The sequence below is a fragment of the Mastigoproctus giganteus genome, chromosome 10 (assembly GCF_048544385.1).
Source record: "Mastigoproctus giganteus isolate SK-2022 chromosome 10, ASM4854438v1, whole genome shotgun sequence".
NCBI lineage: Eukaryota > Metazoa > Arthropoda > Arachnida > Uropygi > Thelyphonidae > Mastigoproctus > Mastigoproctus giganteus.
This window is the reverse complement of record NC_143584.1, coordinates 54,659,624-54,681,763: the sequence shown is the minus strand read 5'-3', so window position 1 is coordinate 54,681,763 and position 22,140 is coordinate 54,659,624. Positions and strand designations below refer to the sequence as shown.

Here is a 22,140-nt window from a genome sequence, read left to right as displayed (position 1 = left end):
TATCTGTGTGACACCATGTCTCTGATATCCCAACAATATCTGCCTTTGATGTTTTGAGCAATACCTCAAATTCATCAAATTTATTTACCAAACTCCTAGCATTGGTGTACACGCAGGTATACATGCACCTGTTTCTGTTCTTGGCTAACCTAACACAACCCATGTGTTTACTTGTACCGCAATGACTCCCAGCAGTCTCTGAAATATCCTGCATCTTGTTTTTCAGGCTTCTGCTCATTTCAATAGAAGCAGTGCAAGAATCACTTCCACCTCTGCCATTGGCTACTGTTAATCTATTAGTCCTTGTATCCCCCCCAAATGGGCACCTCCGTAGCCAGGTGGGAAGGAGCAGCAGTGCGTAGCACACGCTTCTTGATTAGACCGGGGTTCGAGCCCGTCACCACCAAATACGGAGGATGCGGAAAGGTCAGGGAATGACTACCGCATATTCCCGGAGGAATATGGCCTTAGTTGCTAATGCTCCTAAAAAAAAAACCAAAATCCCCCCCAAATAGCAGTTTTCCGACCCTCCTAACATTGCCTCGACAGCATCAGCAAAAATTCTTGCACCCTTTCTATTTAAGTGTATCCCATCCCTGTAGAAGCAATCTCTCCTGTTAACAAGTACAGTCCAGGCTGAAAAAAATTCTACCCCTTGAGCCTTGCACAATCCCTCCAAGGCCGAATTGATCGACAAGGCTCTCATCATATACTCCCTCCTATCGTGTCTGGGCAGAATTGCAGACACTTTCAAATTCAACCCTAATTCACCGCTTGTTTTCAACAGTGACCTGTACTTGCTAAGTAATTCCGCCGGTCTCGTACTCTTAATATCATTAGTGCCAACGTGTACAACTATATCACTTTTTGTGCCCTTAAAAGGTGATATCCGCTCTACAACGTCATCAACCTGGCAGACATACTCTGGTCCTATTCCACCTATCCTTTTTACAAAGCATGTTCCCCTCTTCCCTGACAATAGAGTCACCAACAACTACTAGTTCCTGTGGGACCAGCGCATTCTGCCTAGGGGGCTGCCTCTGTGTTGCCTGATGACCAAGTGCAAGCTCTGGCGTTGATGTGGGCGGCTGAGAGCTTGATGGGCCCCTCAATTTATTTCCTTTGAGGGCATCCACCCTGTCCTTCAAGCTCTCATAAAGGCCCATAACAACGCTGAGTTGTCGCCTGATTTCCTTACATCGTGCACACACAAAGACATCCCCCTTGGCAGTATCATGTCCCGTACCCGACTGCTCCGCAAACATGAAGCAAACAGTGCATTTTAAAAGACTGTGATTCAGAGGGCAACTGCCCCCCTCAGTTCTGCCCTGAACCACAGCACTCCCATTGGCTTGAGCCTTTTGCTTTGCTGCTCTAGTCTGAGTCATGATTCCGATTTAATTCAATAAAATTTCAAAACAAAATTAAATCCTTAAGTTATATCCCAAAACAGTTAAACGCTATATTTATTTTTTCGGTATCTAGTGTTTTTTACGAGTTCCCTTTATATAACTTCCGTATCACGTGTACCACTATAGTTGTATTAATTATTTGTTACGATTAAGTCGTTATATATATATATAGAGAGAGAGAGAGAGTTAAAAGTACAATTTAATTGACAATAAAGTTTATCAAGATTAATAGATTTACTGATTAATTGACAATATTATATTATGCACTATACTACACTAAGCTTATGCTATCGTGTAAAAATGGCGGGAATTCACGAACGGTACTTCTACGGACTCGTAAGTATTGATTAGCTTCCAAATCTCGCTATCTCAATTTAGAATAAACTAAGGATCCTGACTAGGTCTATAATCTACTTATAGAAGATAATTTAATAAACAATTGATTAATAAATCGACTAAATTTGGTTAAAAAAAAAAAAGACCTCTCGTTCAATTTGTAACACGTGGATTTGATACCGTTACCGATACTAAGTAATACCTACAAAATCTCTGTCTAAGTTAAACTTTAAACTAAGTATCGTAACTAGGAATATAAAACTACTCTAGAAATAAGTTAATATGACAATTTAAGCTAATAAATCAGGAAAAACTTCTCTGTTCCAAGAGCGTAGAAGAGCTTCGTCCGCACAGGCTACCCTCATACCCAGTATATTGATCATGGAGGTCTGCAATTTTTGTCTGAAACCATGATTCCACTTCATTGATGAATTCCTGAGATGAATCAAAGTGCCATCCACACAATGGTTTCTTCATTTCTCAAAACAAGAAGTCTGACGGTGCTAGGTGAGGAGAATAGGGTGGCTGCTGCAATAGTTCGAAGCTGCACTGTGCAACAAAGTTGGTGGTGGCAATGGCCGTGTGAGCCGGTGCATTGTCTGACAGAAGATGGATGCCTTTGGTTAACATTCCATGTCTTTTCACCTTTTTTCAAAAGATTTCTGTAGTATTCTCTGGTAAGTGTGGACCTACAAGGTAGGTAATCTGTCAGGATAACCCCTTGTCTGTCCCAAAACATGGACAACATCACGTTCTTTGCAGATGGAGTGGTCTTTGCCTTTTTGGGAGGTGGTGTGCTTCCACTGCTTGGACATGTCTTTTTAGTCTCTGGATCATAATGGTACACCTAGCATTCGTCATTTGTCACCAATCAATCAATAAAGTTCTCAACATCCTCATTACACAAATCCCACAGTTGGTGAGAATATTGCATTCGATATTGCTTCTGCAAAGGCGTTAGCAATCTTGGAACCCATCGTGCGGAGACCTTAGACATGTGCAGATGGTCATGTAAAATGCCGTGGGCAGACCCATAACTAATTTCTCAATGGATTTGCAATGAAAGGAATTGTCACACGTCTGTCACTGAGCACCAGCTGCTCAACCTTTGGAACCATCTCATTATTATTATTATTATCCATATGGTGCAAAGGAAGCCTGAGGCTTATGCTGCACCAGGCCAAAAAAAAAAAAAAAAAAAAATTCCCTATTACCCTGAGAGAGAGAGAGAGAGAGAGAGAGAGAGAGAGAGAGAGAGAGAGAGAAGAAAGGAATCACCAAGAAAGAGAAGAATGATGATATCCAGCTCAGGACCCTGGGTGTGCCAAGCCCATACTCACCAGATGTGAGCCCCTGGGGTTAATTGTCTGTGGATGTTGATGCCCTTCCTTCTCTTGGCTTCAAAGACCGCACTGGAAAGGAAATGGGAGTTCCAGTACGACTGCACTGGAACTCCTGTTTCCACTTTTTTTACAGTGACATAGGATGGACAATTTTGCCCACACAGTTTTCATATTTTTGTCAATTTCCTGAGCTTTCTTGCCCTGCAAATGCAGGAACTTGATCACTGCTCGATACTCCACTTTGTCAACCACAGATTCCGGGCTCCACCTCTGCTGTCGATCACCTACAGGAATGAAATTTCACGTTATTGAATATGTAGACAACATATATTAAAAGCAGCATCTTCCTACTGATGTTTTATCTAGATCAGGGTATGAACTTTTTGATACCCCACTGTATAAAGCCTTGAATGGTTTGAGCAAGCCCAATGCTCATGTGATTCTTCCTCTTGCTTAGATTCCACATCTAATGGGGGCATAAATTCAAATTGAGGAAAGGCAGTTGTAGAAGAGATGTACAGAAAATTGCCTTTAGCCAGTGGGTAGATTGCTGGAACGAACTTCCATCTGTCGTGGAAGTTTACACCTTAAACAAATTCAAGGTTGAACTAGACAAACTTTTGGAGAGAATGGAAGTGAAACTGGAAGATTTTTTTTTTTTGGCTGATGCTATATAAGCTTGCTTTCTTGTGTCATATGCCTCTACTAATGCTAATCAATCTGAATTGTGGAAGGATAGTTGGATTCTCTATCAAGACAATGCTTCAGCATATAACATGCTCTCTTGTTCTCCGTTTTCTGACCAAAAAACAAATCCCCGCGTACATGAATATGCACCCTACTCACCAGACTTAGCCTCTTGTGATTTTTTTCTCTTTCCTGAAGATATTCAAGCTTACTTCTGGAAGATAACTTCCAGAAATGTTTCTATGTTTTGAAAAAATGTATGGAACAGTATGTTCAAGTCCAAGGCAATTATTTTGATAACTTGTATTGCTATCTTTTGTTGAGATGAGAGTGCAAGAAGTGTGGGAAGCCATGCTTCCCACACTTCTTGCACTCTCATCTCAACTAGTTCCTAGAAAACTTATCTAGTTTATTTGAAAAGTATGGAGGGAAGATTCCATGGGAAAGAATATAAAATAAATGGGGGGGGGAAATACTAAAGGGGATAGAATGCCAGTATGATGGCCAGCTGCTTCTGGATACAAAATGGTTATAACCACTGAAACTAGCTGCCTGAGGAATTCAAAAAAGTGCAAGTTAAACCCACGTATAGTGTATAAAAAATCCAGTTTGTGGCCATCTGTTCTGGATGGGAGAATGTTGCCTTTGATATTTCTGTTTTTGCATATTTTTGTAAAAAAATAAAAAGAATAAATAAATAAACCAGAGGGACTTCTGCATTTGTTTTTTGTTTAATTTTTATACATAGCGAGATCATTTAATCTGGTTTGTCCCGTAGAATTTCTTTTGTACTAAATCATTTAGTAAATTTAATTTACTTAATGACCTTACAACACTAGTCAAAGTGACTGTTTCCATAAATGTAAGAAATAACACATGGTGGCTCTACTACTATTATAATTATATTGTTATCTACTTGGCTAGGTAAATGCAGTTGTGCATTTGTGGATATGTGTACATCCACCATGACATAGTGTTACATCATATATTACAAGTGTGGGAAAGAGGTTGCAACATGACAGACTTAACAAGACATGATTATTGGCACCAGGTGAGGAAGGGAAATGTTCTTATTGGAGATACAGAATTAATGGGCTGTTCTTGACCTACATTTGTGAGGGTATGCCAAAAGACGAGGAGCAAAGAAACCAGCTTGCACAAACTTCTGATATGAAATCAGAGGTGGATGGATGAATGGACACGGGGGGGGGGGATGATTGCAGAATCGCACACAGACTCACGGAAGTCACAGTACAACTAACTATAGGATATGATGTCGAACTGTCCAGAGAATTTTTCTCTAGGAACGAAACACTCTCCATTGAATGGGATATTAGAGCATATGGCATCCCCCACCTCCTGATTGCACATCATCTGTGATGTTGACATCTTACTTGGTGCCATGAATGCTGTAGGTCAGCAGATGATGATTGGAAGAAGGTGTGATGGTTGAACAAATGAGATTTCTTTTTGCATCATGCCAACAGAATGTTATACTTGTGACAACAAAAAAGGTAATGGATCTCAAATACATGGTTCAGACAGGCAGGTGGTTGCAGCATTCTGATCTGGGGAATGTTTTACTGGGATATCCTAGTTCTCTGATATATGTGCATGGATGTTTGACTGTGGCCAACAATCACTCCATCATTACTAACTGCATACCTATGTTGATGTTTCTGCTTTTTCTTGACACTATTGCTTCTTTGCATAGCATGTATAGAACACATGGTATGCCAAGAAGCTGAAAAATATTTGCTGAAAAATCTGGAGTAGCTCTCCCTCTTCTGGTGCCCTCTCAATTCTGCTGACATGAATCCAATCAAATATCTGTGGAGCGAGGTCCGATGGATTGTCAGAAGTGTAGATTTGCCACCCTTCAATGTGGGATGCAGTGGAGATAGTCTGTTGATTCAAATCCCAAATGTACTCAATTAGTTTATAATGTTCATGTTATGATGTGCACCTTTCCTTGAACCCATCTCAATATTAGTTAGTTGGTCCTATTTCAGTGTTAATTTATACTTTGTAATCCTTGTTGCCTGTGGGCTAGTCCAGCCTAGGTGATGCTCTGCTTTTCCCCCTGTGGTTAATAAACTGATATTATTATCTTATCATCATTAAGGAGCGATTTTATCTGACTGCTATAATTGGATACTATGACATATCTGATGCAAAAAATAATTTTGAAGTCTTATACGTAGATTGCAGAAAAGCTTTTTATACTGTTGCACATTAAAACTGCTGTACAAAGTGGGGCAATGTGGCATTAGGGGCGAGTTGCTGCTGTATAAATGATGGCTGTGCGGGAGCAGACAGAGTGGTTATCAACGGGCACTGCTCTTCTTGGACTAATGTTCCCCAGTGGAGTTCCCCAGGGTTCAGTGCTCCGTCCATTGTTGTTTTCAGTATTTATTTATAATATTGATGAAGACACGTCAGGTTTAATGTCTAAGTTTGCAGATGATACAAAGGTTGGCATAGTGGTTAATGACAGTAATCAAGGTATATTATTGCAACAAGATCTAGAAATTAGGCCGATGGGCTAAAAAAATAGTGATTGAAGTTGACAAACACTGACAAATGCTGGATACTGAATATGGTTTGCAGTAATTCCAGAATAACGTACCAACTATGTGGTAGCACACTGAGAGTAATTGTGCTTTTAAAATTTATTGCTTCTACTTATAATGATAATAAATAATGTACAAAAGTCTACATTAATGGAAGGACATACTAGAAACAAATAAGTGACCAAGACAAGTGAGATTACTCCAATAGACACAAAGTTCTTGCAAGAATAACATTGGTAATTATTTCTCTAGAAATTTGATTACATTAAAATAATACCTGTATGCTAATAATTACATGTAATTTTTTTTTATGATTTTCAGGCATAATAAATTAGCTATGGATACAGAGGATGGTCATCATGTAGATGAAGCTAGAGTATTTACTCTTGTCCATTCAGAACCTCTTTCTCACATCAAGGCACAGAGTGTTGCAATAGGCATGTCCCATACAGTTATACTTACAGGTATATAACTTTATGAAAATATTTTCTGGTCAAATGTGACACACTTGTTCTTTGCAATCTAATCCATTCCACACCCTATTGCTGGGGTTGACAACTTTTTCCCTGTGTGAGTTCTGTTTTTGGTTGTTATAATTAAAAATCTTGATGCATTCCACTTGGACAGGTGTATGAACATAGTGCTACTTAAACAGATGTATGAACACACAAATAAGCAATTTGAATAATTTATGTACCATTTACACACCACAGAAAATCTTCACACATGAAACCTACTGACATGTGTGTCTACGGCTGCTAATGCCTGCTATTCAGTGTCATAACTAGAAAAAAGGGGCCCCAGTGCAAAGTTTAGTGTGTCCCCCCCCCCAAAAAAAATATTTGTTTTGGTAAAAATAAAAAATTGCCCTGGAAGCAGCAGCTATGCTAATACCATTTTATCTCCATTCACTGAAGTTTTGTTTGTGCTGTACAGCTAGCTAACAATAAACATGCTTCACATTAAAAAAATTATTGTTCATAGACAATAAATTTTATCATAAACATAACTAAAAATTATCTGTAAACTCTTGATACTGACCAAGGTAAATGCTAGGAAAGGGCAATTCTTTGGCATATTCGTTGAAAAGCAAACTTTGTGGAACATTTTGTTCACCAGGAGTTATTTGTAAATATTTGTCCACTGCACAAAAGAGTTTATTGTTGAGCGACTAAACTTTCTTCAATAGGTACAGCTTCACTCATTTCATCACGTGTAGGAGTATGTTCCATGTTTTCATCATGTTCCATGTTTTCATCGAAAAATGCTTCGTCAATCTCTATATTATACAGACAATACAGAGGAGTCATAAGTAGATAGTTTAACCAAACCCTTACATCTCCTTTATGAATCAAGCCCATTAAATAACTCAGTTTGTGTATTTCTTTTATGTTTGATATGAACGTTAACACAATAATTGTCATCTATTCTCCGAAGCGAATGATTGATCATCGAATTAACATTTACAGGAACATTTATTAGTTGGCCCAAAATTCCGTATTGGCCGAAACCATGCCTTAGTCTTCTAATTTGCATGAATGGTATACAAGGAGAAATGAGTCGCTCAGTTGCTAAATCCACTCGAGGCAGATGAAGTTGAATAAACAAAACCATTGCTCTTCGAAAATGTTGGAATGGAATAATTTTTGAGAGATGCTTGACAAGTATTACAAGCCTTCATAGTCGTTACATCTACAGTTGGAAATTATAGGAGAAGTAACAGGTAACTTCCTGGAGTGCACAATTTTACATCATTTTCATACAATAATCGAGAGCAGATATTACAAACAGCGCCAAGTGTATTTTTCAGAAATTGATGTTCAAATTAGGAATTACGGGCATGTTTGACATTCTTGTAAATGATTTCATGCTCGACTACTGTTGAAACCTGTGGAATGTGTACACCAGGTGAATGAGCTGAAATATGATTTTGTTTCTTTCTGGAGGTTGCAATTAGCATTAGTAGAGGCATACGATGCAAGAAAGCAAGCTTATGGAGCATCAACAAACAAACAAAAAAAAAAAAAAAACTCCCATTTCAACCCTCCATTCATTTCGAATGCCTGTCCAGCTCAGCCTTAAATTTATTTAGGCTATCAACTTCCACAACAAAAGATGGAAGTCTGTTCCACCAATCGACTACCCGCTGGCTAAAGGCAAATTTCCGCACCTTGAGGTGGTCCTTGAGGTTGTCACAGACATTCTCTCAGATATGCCAGACAAGCTGTTCTTGCTACCTGGGAGTCTAAAACACTGATGGAACTGATATTCGGGTGACACTCAAGTCAAAGTGGACCCAATTTTGGCAAAGTCCGGACGGTCTATGACAGCCAAATCCTCTGCTTGCACCTTCACGATGGTGGGACTGTTAGTAATCCTGGGTATAACCTTCATGCACAAGTACATGGTGGGTGACCACCCAGGTGTGAACCAACGTAAGCAGGGGTCGAGGTGTGGCGCCCACACCACATGGAGGAACGCCGCCCCTCTATGTTACTAGGCAGTACTAGGTGGTAGATGACTCTCATCAACCGGTGCAATACCACCACTTTGCTTATTGGAGGCTTGAAGTGGTGGAACCCATGTTTAGTCTCTAGAGCTAAGTTCCGGCCAACCCTTCCCTATCTCTTCCATCATGCAGTATGATTGATGATTTTTGAGGTTATGATGAATGTCGTGGCGAAATCCAATATTCCTTACATTTCGAGGGTACAGCTCTAAAACGGTGTTCGCAGGCCGGCCGCTAGTTAGTACACCGGACTGAACCTATTGGTAACTCTCTAGGAAGCTTCCGGATCAGCTAGTGTATAATCTTGTTACCTCTACTCTGCCAGATAGTGACTGGAGGGAGTCCGAGTAGTGTGTATGCGGGGAGCATTGTCGAGGCCACGTTATGTCAAGGATCTGGGTATATTCTTATCACATGTACGCCATATCCAAAAATTTCATTACTTCATACAGCATGTCCCACCCACTTTTTCTTACTATTGAATACACCATGAATTGTCAAAATAATAGAGCAAGCTTATCTGCGAAAAGATCTAAACCTCCCAAGGACTTCCTAATTCATTTCACGAATATACGTGGTCTCAATTCTAATCTCAACGATGTCCATTTCCACTTGCAGTCTTCCAAACCCCATGTACTTTTTCTGACTGAATCTCAGTTATCAGTTGATTCAACTACTGCTCATCTCAGATGTCCAAATTATTTGCTGTATGATTCCTTTCGCCTCAAAGGTGGTACTTGTGCATATGTCTGTTCTGATATTCCCTGTCAAAGACTTGGCAATTTGGAATCTCCTCTCTTTGATCTTCTCTGGCTTAAAATCTCTCTACCTCATTGTGTCAAATTCATCTGTTGTCTCTACCGTTCTCCCAACTCCACTAATCACTTGGAGCTCTTTGACTTCTTCTCTTTGCAACTTGACTTTCTCCAGTCCAACTTTCCTAACAGTGAGGTAATTTTCCTTGGTGATTTTAACGTTCACAACTCCAGCTGGCTTCCGTTTTCTAGTCACACCGACCCAGCAGGTCGAGATGCTGAGGCTTTTGCAATTACTAATGACCTACATCCATTTACTGTCCAACTTCAAACCCACGGAACCAACTTTTCATCTTCCTCATTTATTCATTCAACTGCCGTTTTCTGGAACAACCTTCCTTCATACGTATTTCCTGAAAATTACAATCTACAGAAGTTCAAGTCCAATATCAACAAATATCTTCTTTCGTCTTCTCAACCTCCAACCCAAGCACGGTACTAAGTACTATAGGTTATAATACCTCTCGTGTTTGGGGTTCTCATAAAAAAAAAAAAAAAAAAAAAAATGTATCCAGTTGTATTTACAATATACTTTTAAACTGAAATTCCATGTGGATATCTATTGAACTGTAATGGAAAATTTTTACATGCATCAGACTACTAGCCATCTCTTTGGTATTCATGTCAGAGAGCTGCTCTGAGATCTTAACGTCACAGTAGACAAAGTTGGCTTGTCACCAAGGCAACTCCCTCCAACCCAGGTTTGCTCTCCACCACCATGCAATTTCTCCATTAAAAACTGGAGAAAGGCCTACACTCTGTCCTCTCTCTACCTGAAACTATGCTGAGTGCACCAGAGCAATATCTTTATTGATGGCTTGGTCAGATTCATCTGTGGAATCTGCTGCAATCTCTTCACTTAATGTTTTACCTGAGAAGATTCCTAATGAATGCAGCATATGTACAGCATTGTATGCTATAAAGTTGGTTTTGGACCACATTAAACCCACAGTTACAGAAGGCATATTGGTTTACAGAGATACTGAGTATTACACCATTTATCAATGATGCGATAATTCTCATCCTGTTCTGTCTAAGATTCAGCAGATATTACATTCTCTTTCTGAATGTACAGGTATTCCTACTAGATCCCAAGCCATATTGGGATCAGGGATGAACTGGTAGATGCTTCAGCCAGGTCAGCACTACCACAGAGCAATCATAGTTGTCTACTGCCCTATACAGACTACAGGCAGGTAATACATAATAGATGTCACTCTGAATGACAAACGTCATGGCATGGACATGTTACAAACTTGCTATCATCAGATTAAGCTGAGATCAAACTCTGGCAGTCTAGTCTGCGCAGAAACTGAAAAGTTTTTGTTGCTTGCCTCTGCATAGGACATAATCATCTTACACAGTGGTTTCTGCTTAGGGCTGATGATCCCCCCATCATATGTGTGACAACTGAGACACCATTTCAACAATCCATTACATTCTATGTGAATGCCCTTTTTTTATTGTTGACTTTTTTTTTGTCCTCTACTGCTTTTAGTCATCTAACTGTACCTTATATGCTTGATCAGATTTTATCTGACAATGACCATGTGTCATCCACTTTTCAGTATTTAAAATCCTTAAAAGTTATATGGACTTATTTAAGTTATACCTTTTTTCAGTGACCAACAAAATTCACTGAATTCTCTTTTTTACTTTTATCTTTTGTACAACCTAGTTTTAGCCTTTGCTGCTTATATGCCATCAAAACTTAAACCAAACTCCATCTGTGATAAAAATTGTGCATTCTGAAATGCCTTTGGTTACCACTATTGTACTGGATTGTTATTTGAAATAACAACCCAACACTTCACATGTTTCCCAGCTGTGATATAAAGCAGGTGGGAAACACTTGTAGTGCTTTAGTTTCCAAGGTATTCATAGCATCATGTCTGGCAGTGACTATCATGCCACATTCAAAACTTTAATCTTTTGTCTTGCCCATTCTCTCACATGCCTACATGTTTTCCAACCTGCTTTATATTGGATGTATGAACACATGGTGCTGACATTGAAGGAACACCGCAAAGGTCATGGATTTGAATCCTGCCTCAGGCTTGGATCAGAGTAGTGTAAAAAAAAACCTTGGGAGGTGCATTATGGCCACAGAAGCCGATGCACCAACAACCAACAAAAAAAAAAAAAAAAAAAACTCCATTTCTTATTCATAAAAGAAATGGAATGTTTCTTCAATTTCAATTATTTTTTTTATGAAAAAGGCAAGTATGCATAAAGTGGCCAATTAGTGTATACTATATTATATTATTATTAAAAATAATGCTAAGTGATATAATTACTTAACATCAATTTTTAGTTTAATTTGTTAAGCTTTTCATTTTAATTAAAATAATTAATATAATTTTTGTAGAAGGAGGAGAGGTATACACTGTAGGCTGTAATCAGTGTGGTCAGCTTGGCTGGGGACTTCATTATCTAACTCATAGTATGCCTGGTAAGGTGGATATGTTGGGATCGCACGTTGTGACACATATTGCTTCTGGAGATTGCTTTACTGTTGCTGTTGTAGAAGGTAATTTTCATATTTGAAGCTTATTTTATTAATATATTAATTAAACTGGCATACCGCGTGTCTGAAAAAGAGGGAAAAACTGGTTAGGTAATATATGCATTACTGTTACATTGTGCATGCTGAATTTTTTTTCTCTTAATTTAGAATTTTTCTTTAGTGAGAAGTAAATAACTTTTCCCGCAATTGATTAACAGTTGATCATATGTTATATTTCTGTGGCTATACTTCTCCATTTCTAATAATAATTCAGATCAAGGGTAGGGTCAGAATCATATCAAATTACTAAAATTTACATTAATATCACTAAAATACATATTTTATTTAAATTATTTTCAAGAACTCAGCATGGTAGCACGTCTGCTATCATATTTTTTGCTAATCTTAAATCTTCATTTAATCAGCAGTTGTGGTCTCCCAGTCATAACAGATATGGTGGCATGGGGCTTGACAGGCCGATTAACTTCTTTTTGTAATTCTGCTTGTAGCATACCAATGTTCAACCTCTATTGAAATACTTATTAAATATAATTATTTATTTACTTTTTATGAAAAATTTAAATTTAAAAATGTGTTCTTTACACTTAAAATTGAAGGACATTACATGGAATCATTACTAAGTATGTTTAGTAAAGACACTTTACCATGCGAAGTATTTATTTTATTGGAATGAGAGGACAGTTATTACAATAGACCCAAACCATTCCAACGACAACCATTTTGGATGTCTGTGTTGAAATACATTTTCAGGTCAAGATTTTTGATGTAGGATAAGTTTACAACTCTACATGGTAGACCAAACTGTTCTGCCAGAGACCACGTTGTATCATCAGACTTTGTTGTACCACACCAAGCTACCACCATCTCTGGTAGGTTTGTGCAGTACAACAAGGTCTCTCTGGTGGCATACTTGATATCTCCTGCAACACAGTTTGGTCTCCCACTTAGAGTTATGAACATCCTAAAAATCCATGCCTGAAGATGGATTTCAACAAAGAAATCTGAAACAGTGGGAATGTTTGGGGTCTATTATAATAACTCCTCTTGTTTCAATAAACTGATTAAGTACTTCGTGTGGTAAAGTGTTTTTACTAAACCTGCTTAGGTTTTCACACTTGTTATTTTCAACATAAAACTTTAATTCTGTTGGGAAAAATCATGGCACAGTTCGTCATTTCCATTTTTAAGTTCATATAACTGTTAACTTTGAAAATATTCCAACTAAATGCATGTGCATGTATTACTGTTTTGTCAATTAAATAAATAGATAAAATAGTAAAAATAAAGAGGCAAGAAACCATTTTATGTAAATAACAATAAAGACCTAGTTTCTATAGAAATAGAAGCAGTTAAAGTGAATGGCAAAAATATAACCCTTTGGTGAGTGCTTCATCTGTTAGCACACATCATTTCCAAAAATACTAAGGTAAAATTTTGTGTAGAGTCATATGTATATATGTATATATATAAAATAATTAACCATTGTTCTTTTGAAGAAATGTTGAGGAGGCTTCCATCCTCCAGTGGGTTGATAATGGCTGCACTTTACCTTTTGAATTTATAGTTTTCAATATATTATAATTTTAAATCTTATCAAAATTCACTTAGGAAAATTGGTATAACTTGTGCCTAATGTTGAAATTGTCACTGGTGTTTCTCCTGTGGGCTGCAGCCTTTTTGCTTGTACACGTTTGCCTAACCTTCGCTATCTTTGTACAAAGTGTCAAGAATGACAACCTGAATTCAAGAATTGGTGGTGTGATTGAGTCTAAAAAAGTGAGTTGATGCTCTGGATCTGCAGTAAGTAGTCTTAATTGGGACTTTTCTGTAAAAAAGACACAGAATAAGAGTATATCTTATATCTCATAATGATATTATAATTCAAGGTAATACAATTGGGGACTAATGAAATAAAGCTTAAATGAACTATTAAATTGGTTATGAAATACAAGGTAATGTTGAAAAATTTTGAAAGATAGCAAAATTGCAGATGAGTACATTTTGTACTAAGACATGACAAATACCTTGTGGATTGACTGAATGAGACCTATGGAGAAAATTTTTCTCAGTATTGCTGGCTTTACTTGGTAGACATTTATTTTATAAAGATGGTGTTCACTACTTACACAGAGAAGGCATAAGGAGGTTTGCTAATGCCATTTGAGGAAGCATTTAAGAGTGTAGAGAACCCCCAGGGGCTCACATCTGGTGAGTATGGGCTTGGCACACCCAGGGTCCTGAGCTGGATATCATCATTCTTCTCTTTCTTAGTGATTCTCTCTCTCTCTCTCTCTCTCTCTCTCTCTCTCTCTCTCTCTCTCTCTCTCTCTCTCTCTCTCTCTCTCTCTCAGGGAATTTTTTTTTTTTTTTTTTTGGCTGGTGCAGCATAAGCCTCAGGCTTCCTTGCACCATATGGCTAATAATAGCTGCTAGTTTGAGAGGTTTGGGAAGTCAGCATGCAATCAATTTAGGTCAGTAGAATGGGGGAAAAAAATTACACTTCCACTGTCTTTGACAGCATTTGTGCATGACCTTAACTATCTTACCCATATGAAAGGGAAACTGTCATAGGTGCAATATCCACCATCAGCATAAGGTCACATAGAAAAACATTTTCTACCTTTTAAGTAAGTGTAAGATGTGTGTCACAGTCTTCAAAAGCAGTGAAGTACAAAACTTAATTTGTCTGTAAAGTAAACAAATTAAATGAATTTAAGCTTTTTGATCAAGTAAACTACTGCTGATGAAGTTGGACTTACTTAGGCAAGATGTCACATGGAAATAAGAGATGAAAAATTTCAGATTAAGTTAGCATGGGTGTTGTGCCTGTATGGTGTGAAATAATATTTTGTACAGCCATAGGAACATATGTAAGAAAACATCTACCAAAGCAAGCCAACAATGGATAAAGGGGTTCTTTTATATGTGAATACAAAAAAAGAAGTGAAAAAAAAAAAAAACACATTTTCTCTTTATACTCTGGGACAACCACATGGTTGGAAGAGTTCACGAGAGAGAGAGTGAGAGAGAATACAAAAAACAGCACCGTAGTTTGCAGTCACAGGTGGTCCCTTAACTGGCTGCAGTAGCATTATATCCATAGCAAGCCTAGTAGGAATGGGAGATGAGTTGGAAATGGGAGATAGTGATATCAATGGGACACACATTGATATCACTCATTAAAGAATCTGGTAAAAGTGATTGCATTGGTTAAAGAAGCACTGCAGGATCATTTAGACAAGACTTCAGGTATAGCTCAGACACAGCATGGGTTTGTTAAGGGGAAGTCTTGTCTGACCAATTTGATTGGATACTATGATGTGGTCACAAAGGAACTGGATGAAGGGAATAACTTTGATATCATATATTTGGATCTTAGAAAGGCTTTTGATACTGTTGCACATGGAAGATTTCTGAACCAATTGGAGCAGTGTGGCATTGGAGGCAAATTGGTGCTATGAATAAAGGGATGTTTGAGTGGGAGAAGACAGAGAGTCGTAATCAATGGACACTGCTCATTGTGGACTAATGTTATTAGTGGAATCCCCCAGGGTTCAGTGTTGGGTCCATTGTTGTTTTCTGTATTTATAAATGATATTGATGATGGTATATCAAGCTTGATGTCCAAGTTTGCAGATGATACTGAGTTGGCAGGGTTGTTAAGGAAACTAATGACAGTACACTGCTGCAACAGGATCTAGAAAAGTTGAGCAGATGGGCTGAGAGGTGGCAAATTAAGTTTAACATTGACAAATGTAAAGTACTATATATGGGAAGAAGTAACCCCAGAGTAACGTATCAACTCTGTGGTAGTACGCTGACAGTGTTAGAGAATGAAAAGGACCTGGGGGTAATTGTGCAGGCAGATATGAAGTTTTCTGAGCAGTGCAGATGGTCTGCAAGGGTAGCTCGTGGTGTCTTGTCAATGATATACAGGAATTGTTCTAGCAGGGATAAGGAGGTGATTATCCCCTTGTTTAGGTCACACCTTGAGTACTGTATACAGGTCTGAAGGCCTCATTTTAAGAAGGATGTAGAGATGTTGGAATGAGTACAGAGAAGGGCAACAAGATTAGTGAATGGAACAAAGGGTTGCTCTTACGAAGAAAGGCTTAAGTTTTGCAGATTACAGTGTCTGGAGACTAGGCACCTGCGAGGTGATCTGATTGAGGTGTATAAAGGCTTGAATGGTTTTAGCATGCTCAATGCTGATGGGATTCTTCCTCTGGCTCAGAATAATCACCCGAGAGAGCACAAATTCAAATTGAGGAAAGACAGTTGTAGGATAGATGTGTGAAAGTTTTTGCGTTTAGCCAGCGGGTAGTTGGTTGGTTGGTGGAGCAGACTTCCATCCTTTGTTGTGGAAGTTGATAGCCTAAATAAATTTAAGGCTGAGCTGGACAGGTATTTGGAACGAATGGAGGGGTGAAATGGGCGCAGTTTTTTTATTTTATTTATTTATTTATTTATTTTTTGGCTGATGCTGCATAAACTTGCTTTCTTGCATCATATGCCTCTACTAATGCTAATACAGTCCATTTCGGTTATTTGGGACACATCGGGATAGTGCATTTTGGCCTGATTAAGCGGCTGCCCCAAATATCCGAAGTTTCATATAAATAATTAAAAATACAATGTACCCCCCCCCCTGTACAATTAGTTCACTGTACAATCAAATCACGTTACGACGAACTCACCATAGTAAAGTACTGTCCACTATACAATGTGCAGTAAGCGCCGGTCATTGTGATCACATTTGTGAATTGAATTTTAATTCTATTAAACAGCGATTCTAATTAACGAAAATAGGAGGAATATTATCCACAGGCTATAAAAGCAAAGATATATTAAGCACAAATTTACCCTTTATTACCTTACCAATTAAATGATACGTGAAAATCAGAACAATATACATGATAATCGGAAAAATTAATACGTACTGCAATATGTCCATACGAACTAGTTGACATTTCCATTTGTGGGCAGGGGTTAAAATTTAAAACAGTAAAAAGATAAGCAATCAATAACAAAGAACATGGCACACACAAATTGCAAGTTACACGATATGCGCAAGTGAGAACCGAGTTACAAAGCTTTAAAAATAGGAATGAAGAGAAGATCTGAAAATTGATTTTTTTATATGATTGAAGATTTCATGGAAGTGTAAACATGGAAGTGTAAACACATTTTACCATAATAACGCACAGAATTCCAGCTGTCGGTATTATCGCAAATTCAGTAAGATCGAGTTTACTGTCCGTTTATGATAGATTTCACTAACAGAAAACCCCAATAAACAGGTGACTGCTAATTGTTTTTATTGTTTTATGGTTGTGACCTGCAGAATTTCGACCGAACCGCGTGGTACCACCGGAGACAATCATAGGGTAATCTCCAGTGTTGCAGTCTCCTGCCCCGATTAAACGGCATGCTGTCCCAATTAAACAAAGTAAATCCTGGCTATTTTCTCGATTGGTTTCTGTTTTTTAAGATTTGTCCCAAATAAACGGCTGCCCCGATTAACCGGTGGCCCAAATAACCGGAATCTACTGTATTTACAATCAAATGCAAGCTTGAATCTAGGAACACAAGGAGATGTTAAAATAAATAATATTTGTTTCTACTTTGGCCAGAAGAGTTTTCACCTTAATTATAACAGTTTTACTGCATGGTGATGGGACACACTTAAAAAGAAGGGGTGCAAGAGTTTTTGCTGATTCTATCAAGGCAGCATTAGGTGGGTCGGAAAACTGCTAGCTTGGGAGGGATGATTCACAAACTAAAAGGTTAAAAGTAGCCGCAGCCAGAGGTGAAGGTGATTCTTGCACCTCTTCTATTAGAATGAGCAGCAGCCTGGAGGGCAGTGTGCTGGGTGTTTCAAGGAATGATGGCAGTCATCATGAAACAAATAAATACATGGGATGCATTAAGGTAACTAAGAATAAGAATAGGTGCATGTACACCAATGCTAGAAATATAGTAAATAAATTTGATGAATTTGAAATGCTGGTCAAGATATCAAAGGTGGATATTGTTGGGATATCAGAGACGTGGTGTCAAACAGATATCGGCAGTGCAGAATTGGAATTTGGTGAGTTAAAATGTGTACAGAAAGCATAGACAGGATAGGAAGGGAGGAGAGGTTATGCTGTTAGTTAAGAAACACAAAATCTAAGGAAGTGTGTCCAGTTGACATAGATGGTCAGTGCAATGTTGAGTCAGTTTGGAGTGATTTAAGCACTGGAAAAGCAAAAATGAGAGTAGGAGTTTGTTAGAGGCCTAATGACTCTAATCAGTACAATGAACAGTTGTACAGAGAAATAGAATGGGCCAGTAAATCAAATTGTGTTATAATGGGGGATTTTAACTTTCCAGATATTCACTGAAACTTGTGGGTTGGTCACTTGCACACTAGCAAGACTTTTGTGGGTTTATTGGATGATTGTTTTCCGTGGCAGCTTGTTCGAGAGGCAACCAGAGAGAGTTTTTTTTTTTTTTTGTTAGTTGTTGGCACATCGGCTTCTGTGGCCATAATGCACCTCCCAAAGTTTTTGCATTTTACTCTGATCCAAGCCGATGCAGGATTCTAACCTGCTACCTTTGAGTTGGGAAAAACAAAAACCAAAAACTTAAAAGACGTAACTGAATGTCATGTGCCTCTGCGTTACGGCGAATGTAGTTTCTCTTGTGACAAGGAAGTCATCGGCAACACATTCGCAGTGTGCCAGGATACTGGATGTGAACGGCTGATTTTGTCCCCACGGTTTCGGAAGAAATTAGAATTGTGCCAACACTTTCACTAATACTTTCGGCCTGACCCAATTTCTAGCGTTTCTCCCCCCCCCTCCACTTTTTTTTTTTTTTTTTTTAGGTCCTAGCCACTGAAATCTCAATAAAATTAGGTGGCAGGACCTGCCAGAGTAAATAGTAAATTTCTAAAATACTGGTGTACCTGGTCTGCCTCCACAAGGTATAGTGTGGGCAACGGTGGGTCTCATTTGAGACCCAACGGCTAAAAGACCAGATGAACAATGGTACAAAACATCACACACCACAATATCCATACACTTTTAAACCTCTGGCCTCTACAGTGTTCTGTATCACACCGCAATGTATATTATGCGGAGATGGGGGAAACCCCTGGTGCCATTAGACCCTAAACACACTATACTATACTTTCACTAATTGTGAATGTTCATCTGAAGGCACTATTGGAAATATTATCAAACGTAAATTAAAAGACCAAATTTATGAGCCGCAACATGGGCTATTTCCGGCCACGTGGTTCGATGCCCCCATGTGTAACCTCGGACTGCGACAGCGTTGCAATATCTTTGGATGGTTTATAGTGAACAATTTCGGTGCAGTCATGATTTTCACAATTTTCCCCCCTCTTCTGCCATAGACCATGGATAGACAGTACCTTCTTTCCTGCTTACCTTACTCACAAACTGCTTCCACCATCGTCTTCAGTGACTGCAAAAACCCCAGAAGACAGTAGAGGACAGTAGCCCAGTCTCTCTAAGGCCACATTAACCTTTGAGCGCTTCCCCTCTCCATGTGACCTGTGGGGTCAGCCCAAATTAACGCAGATAGACTGTTCTGCTCCTAGTTACCACACAAACTTGTGTGACCCATCGATCAAGAACGTTTTCAAGCCTCTGTGCAGATCTGCAAGAGATATCCTAATTATACGGACCATTCCCATTTATCCAAACAAAACCATAAAATGCCAGAACTGGCACGTGGACAGAAGGAAACCATGCCTGCCGAGCCAACCACAGTGATGAATGACGACCTCACCATCCTGGATACCCAGGAAGGTCCAGATGGGCTGACCGGGCTAGCCAGGCGGGTAAAGTGCCTGCCTGGCAACCCAAAGGTCGCGGGTTCGAATCCCGCCTCGGGCTTGGATCAAAGTACTGCAAAAACCTTGGGAGGTGCACTATGGCCACAGAAGCCGATGCGCCAACAACTATCAAAAAAAAGGTCCAGATGGCATGAAATTAGTGTCAGCGGGCACAGATTGTTACACTATGGAACAAACTTGAAACAGTGCTATAAGAAACCAATCTTAAATACGAGAAAGCAATTTCGAAGCTCGACGCCTACCTTGATGGAGGAGCAAGACCCCCAAACTGATTGTGGAGCAAATCAAATGCTACAGCGTGCTCCCACCTTTGCAGAGGTGCTGAGGAACACAAGCAAACAAAACCAACCAGTGTCAACAACCACAACCATAGCCATAAGGAAAACACTCCTTTCTACACCACATCTGGTTCTCCTGCAACCCCCGACGCCCCTCAGACCAGTGAGCAAATTAAGGAGACTGTGATCGCCAAACTAACCAGCGAATTTAAGACCGCAAAAATAAAATCTATCAGAAAGACCAGGAACAGTGGTGTACTCAACTTCTTACACTCAACCATCCCTTTATCCGCCGACCGGGCTAGCCGGGTGGGTAAAGTGCCTGCCTGGCAACCCAAAGGTCGCGGATTCGAATCCTGCCTCGGGCTTGGATCAAAGTACTGCAAAAACCTTGGGAGGTGCATTATGGCCACAGAAGCTGATGCACCAACAACTACCAAAAAAAAAAAAAAAAAAATCCCTTTATCCATAGCAGTAACTTGTTCCCTAATGCTACATTTCTCCAGTTTGTACAGCAGTCTTTTATGTGCAAATCCAAAGAATCCAAGGTTTCTTTGGATTTCAAAGAAGCCTTCTTGAAATCCAAGCATGTGATATCAAAATTATTTTTTGCATCCATTTCCTTTATCACTGCATCATAGTTTCCAATTAGGTTGGTCAGAAAAGGCTGCTCCTTAAGAAATCCATGCTGGACTGATATATAATTTCATTCCTGTCTAGATGGTCTTGCATTATTACTTTAGGCAGTGACTCCATTATTTTCCCTGAAACAGACCTTAACAGGTCTAAGTACTCATGTCACCTTTTGATCTCCTTTTGTGAATTAAGAATACATTCATACAATTCCAGTCCATAAGGACCTCCCCTGAATCCAAGGATACTCTCATAATTGTGGCCAGGGGTTTGCTTACCTTCTTTGCTGCCTCTCATGGTGTAATTATTGAAACCGAGACCGAAGCAGATGCAACAAAGATCCTAAAAAACACCACAATCCCAACTCTAGGCCTTCTGGCTGAACCCCCCAAAAAGGAAAGGCCCATCAATAATCATATTTGACATCGCTAAAGATATTGACCAAGCAACCATCAGAGAGGAGCTATACCAGAGAAATCTCCAACAAGCACTCCCAGAAGAAGACCCTGCCAACCATGTCGTTCCAAAATTCCAAACAAAATCGCGTACGGGAAGCTGAACAAACTGGGTTGTGGAACTGTCCCCCCGAGTCTGGCAAACAATACAACATCAAAATAGTCTTTATAAATTGGGGCAGCCTCCACTACAAGGAACATGTGACTGTTCCCAAGTGTTTCGATGCTGCCACTTTGGCCACTGTGCAGGCACAGGCCACAACTACAACTCCTGCCCCCCCAACAAGACAGATGCTCCAACCTGTGCCAATTGTAAAGCCCAAAAACTACTTGCCGACCATTCAATCAGAGACAATAAATGCCCGGTGTGTTAGAGCCAAGAGTGCACAACAAACAAGAATAAATTATGGGGACGCTACCTAAAAACTATAACTCACCTATAGTGAAATTTGCGCAACACAATGCTCAAAGGGCCATCGCAGTTGCAGCCCAGATGAGAAAAAGGCAGAAGAGGAAAACCTGGACATTCTCTTCCTCCAAGAGCCATATTCGTATAGTCGAGTGGTGAGAGGATATCCACTCAACTACAAAGTGGTACAGCACGACGGGGACACCCCTTGGGTGGCCCTGATCGTCCGCAATCCTGACCTCACCTTACTGTGAATAAGATCTCACATCTGTGCAACAAATGGGCTGCCTGTG

General features: G+C 39.3%; 1 protein-coding gene across 2 annotated transcripts in view; it reads left to right on the top strand.

Moving 5' to 3' along the window:
- The window catches only part of LOC150079036 (serine/threonine-protein kinase Nek8-like), a 266,092-nt gene that overhangs the window by 222,272 nt on the left and 21,680 nt on the right, over positions 1-22,140 (top strand). For both annotated transcript variants that reach the window (XM_090384054.1, XM_090384055.1), the window contains exons 14-15: positions 6,673-6,815; positions 12,044-12,205. In XM_090384054.1, the coding sequence (XP_090240180.1) occupies positions 6,673-6,815; positions 12,044-12,205 (305 nt within the window). The remainder of the gene's footprint in view (positions 1-6,672; positions 6,816-12,043; positions 12,206-22,140) is intronic.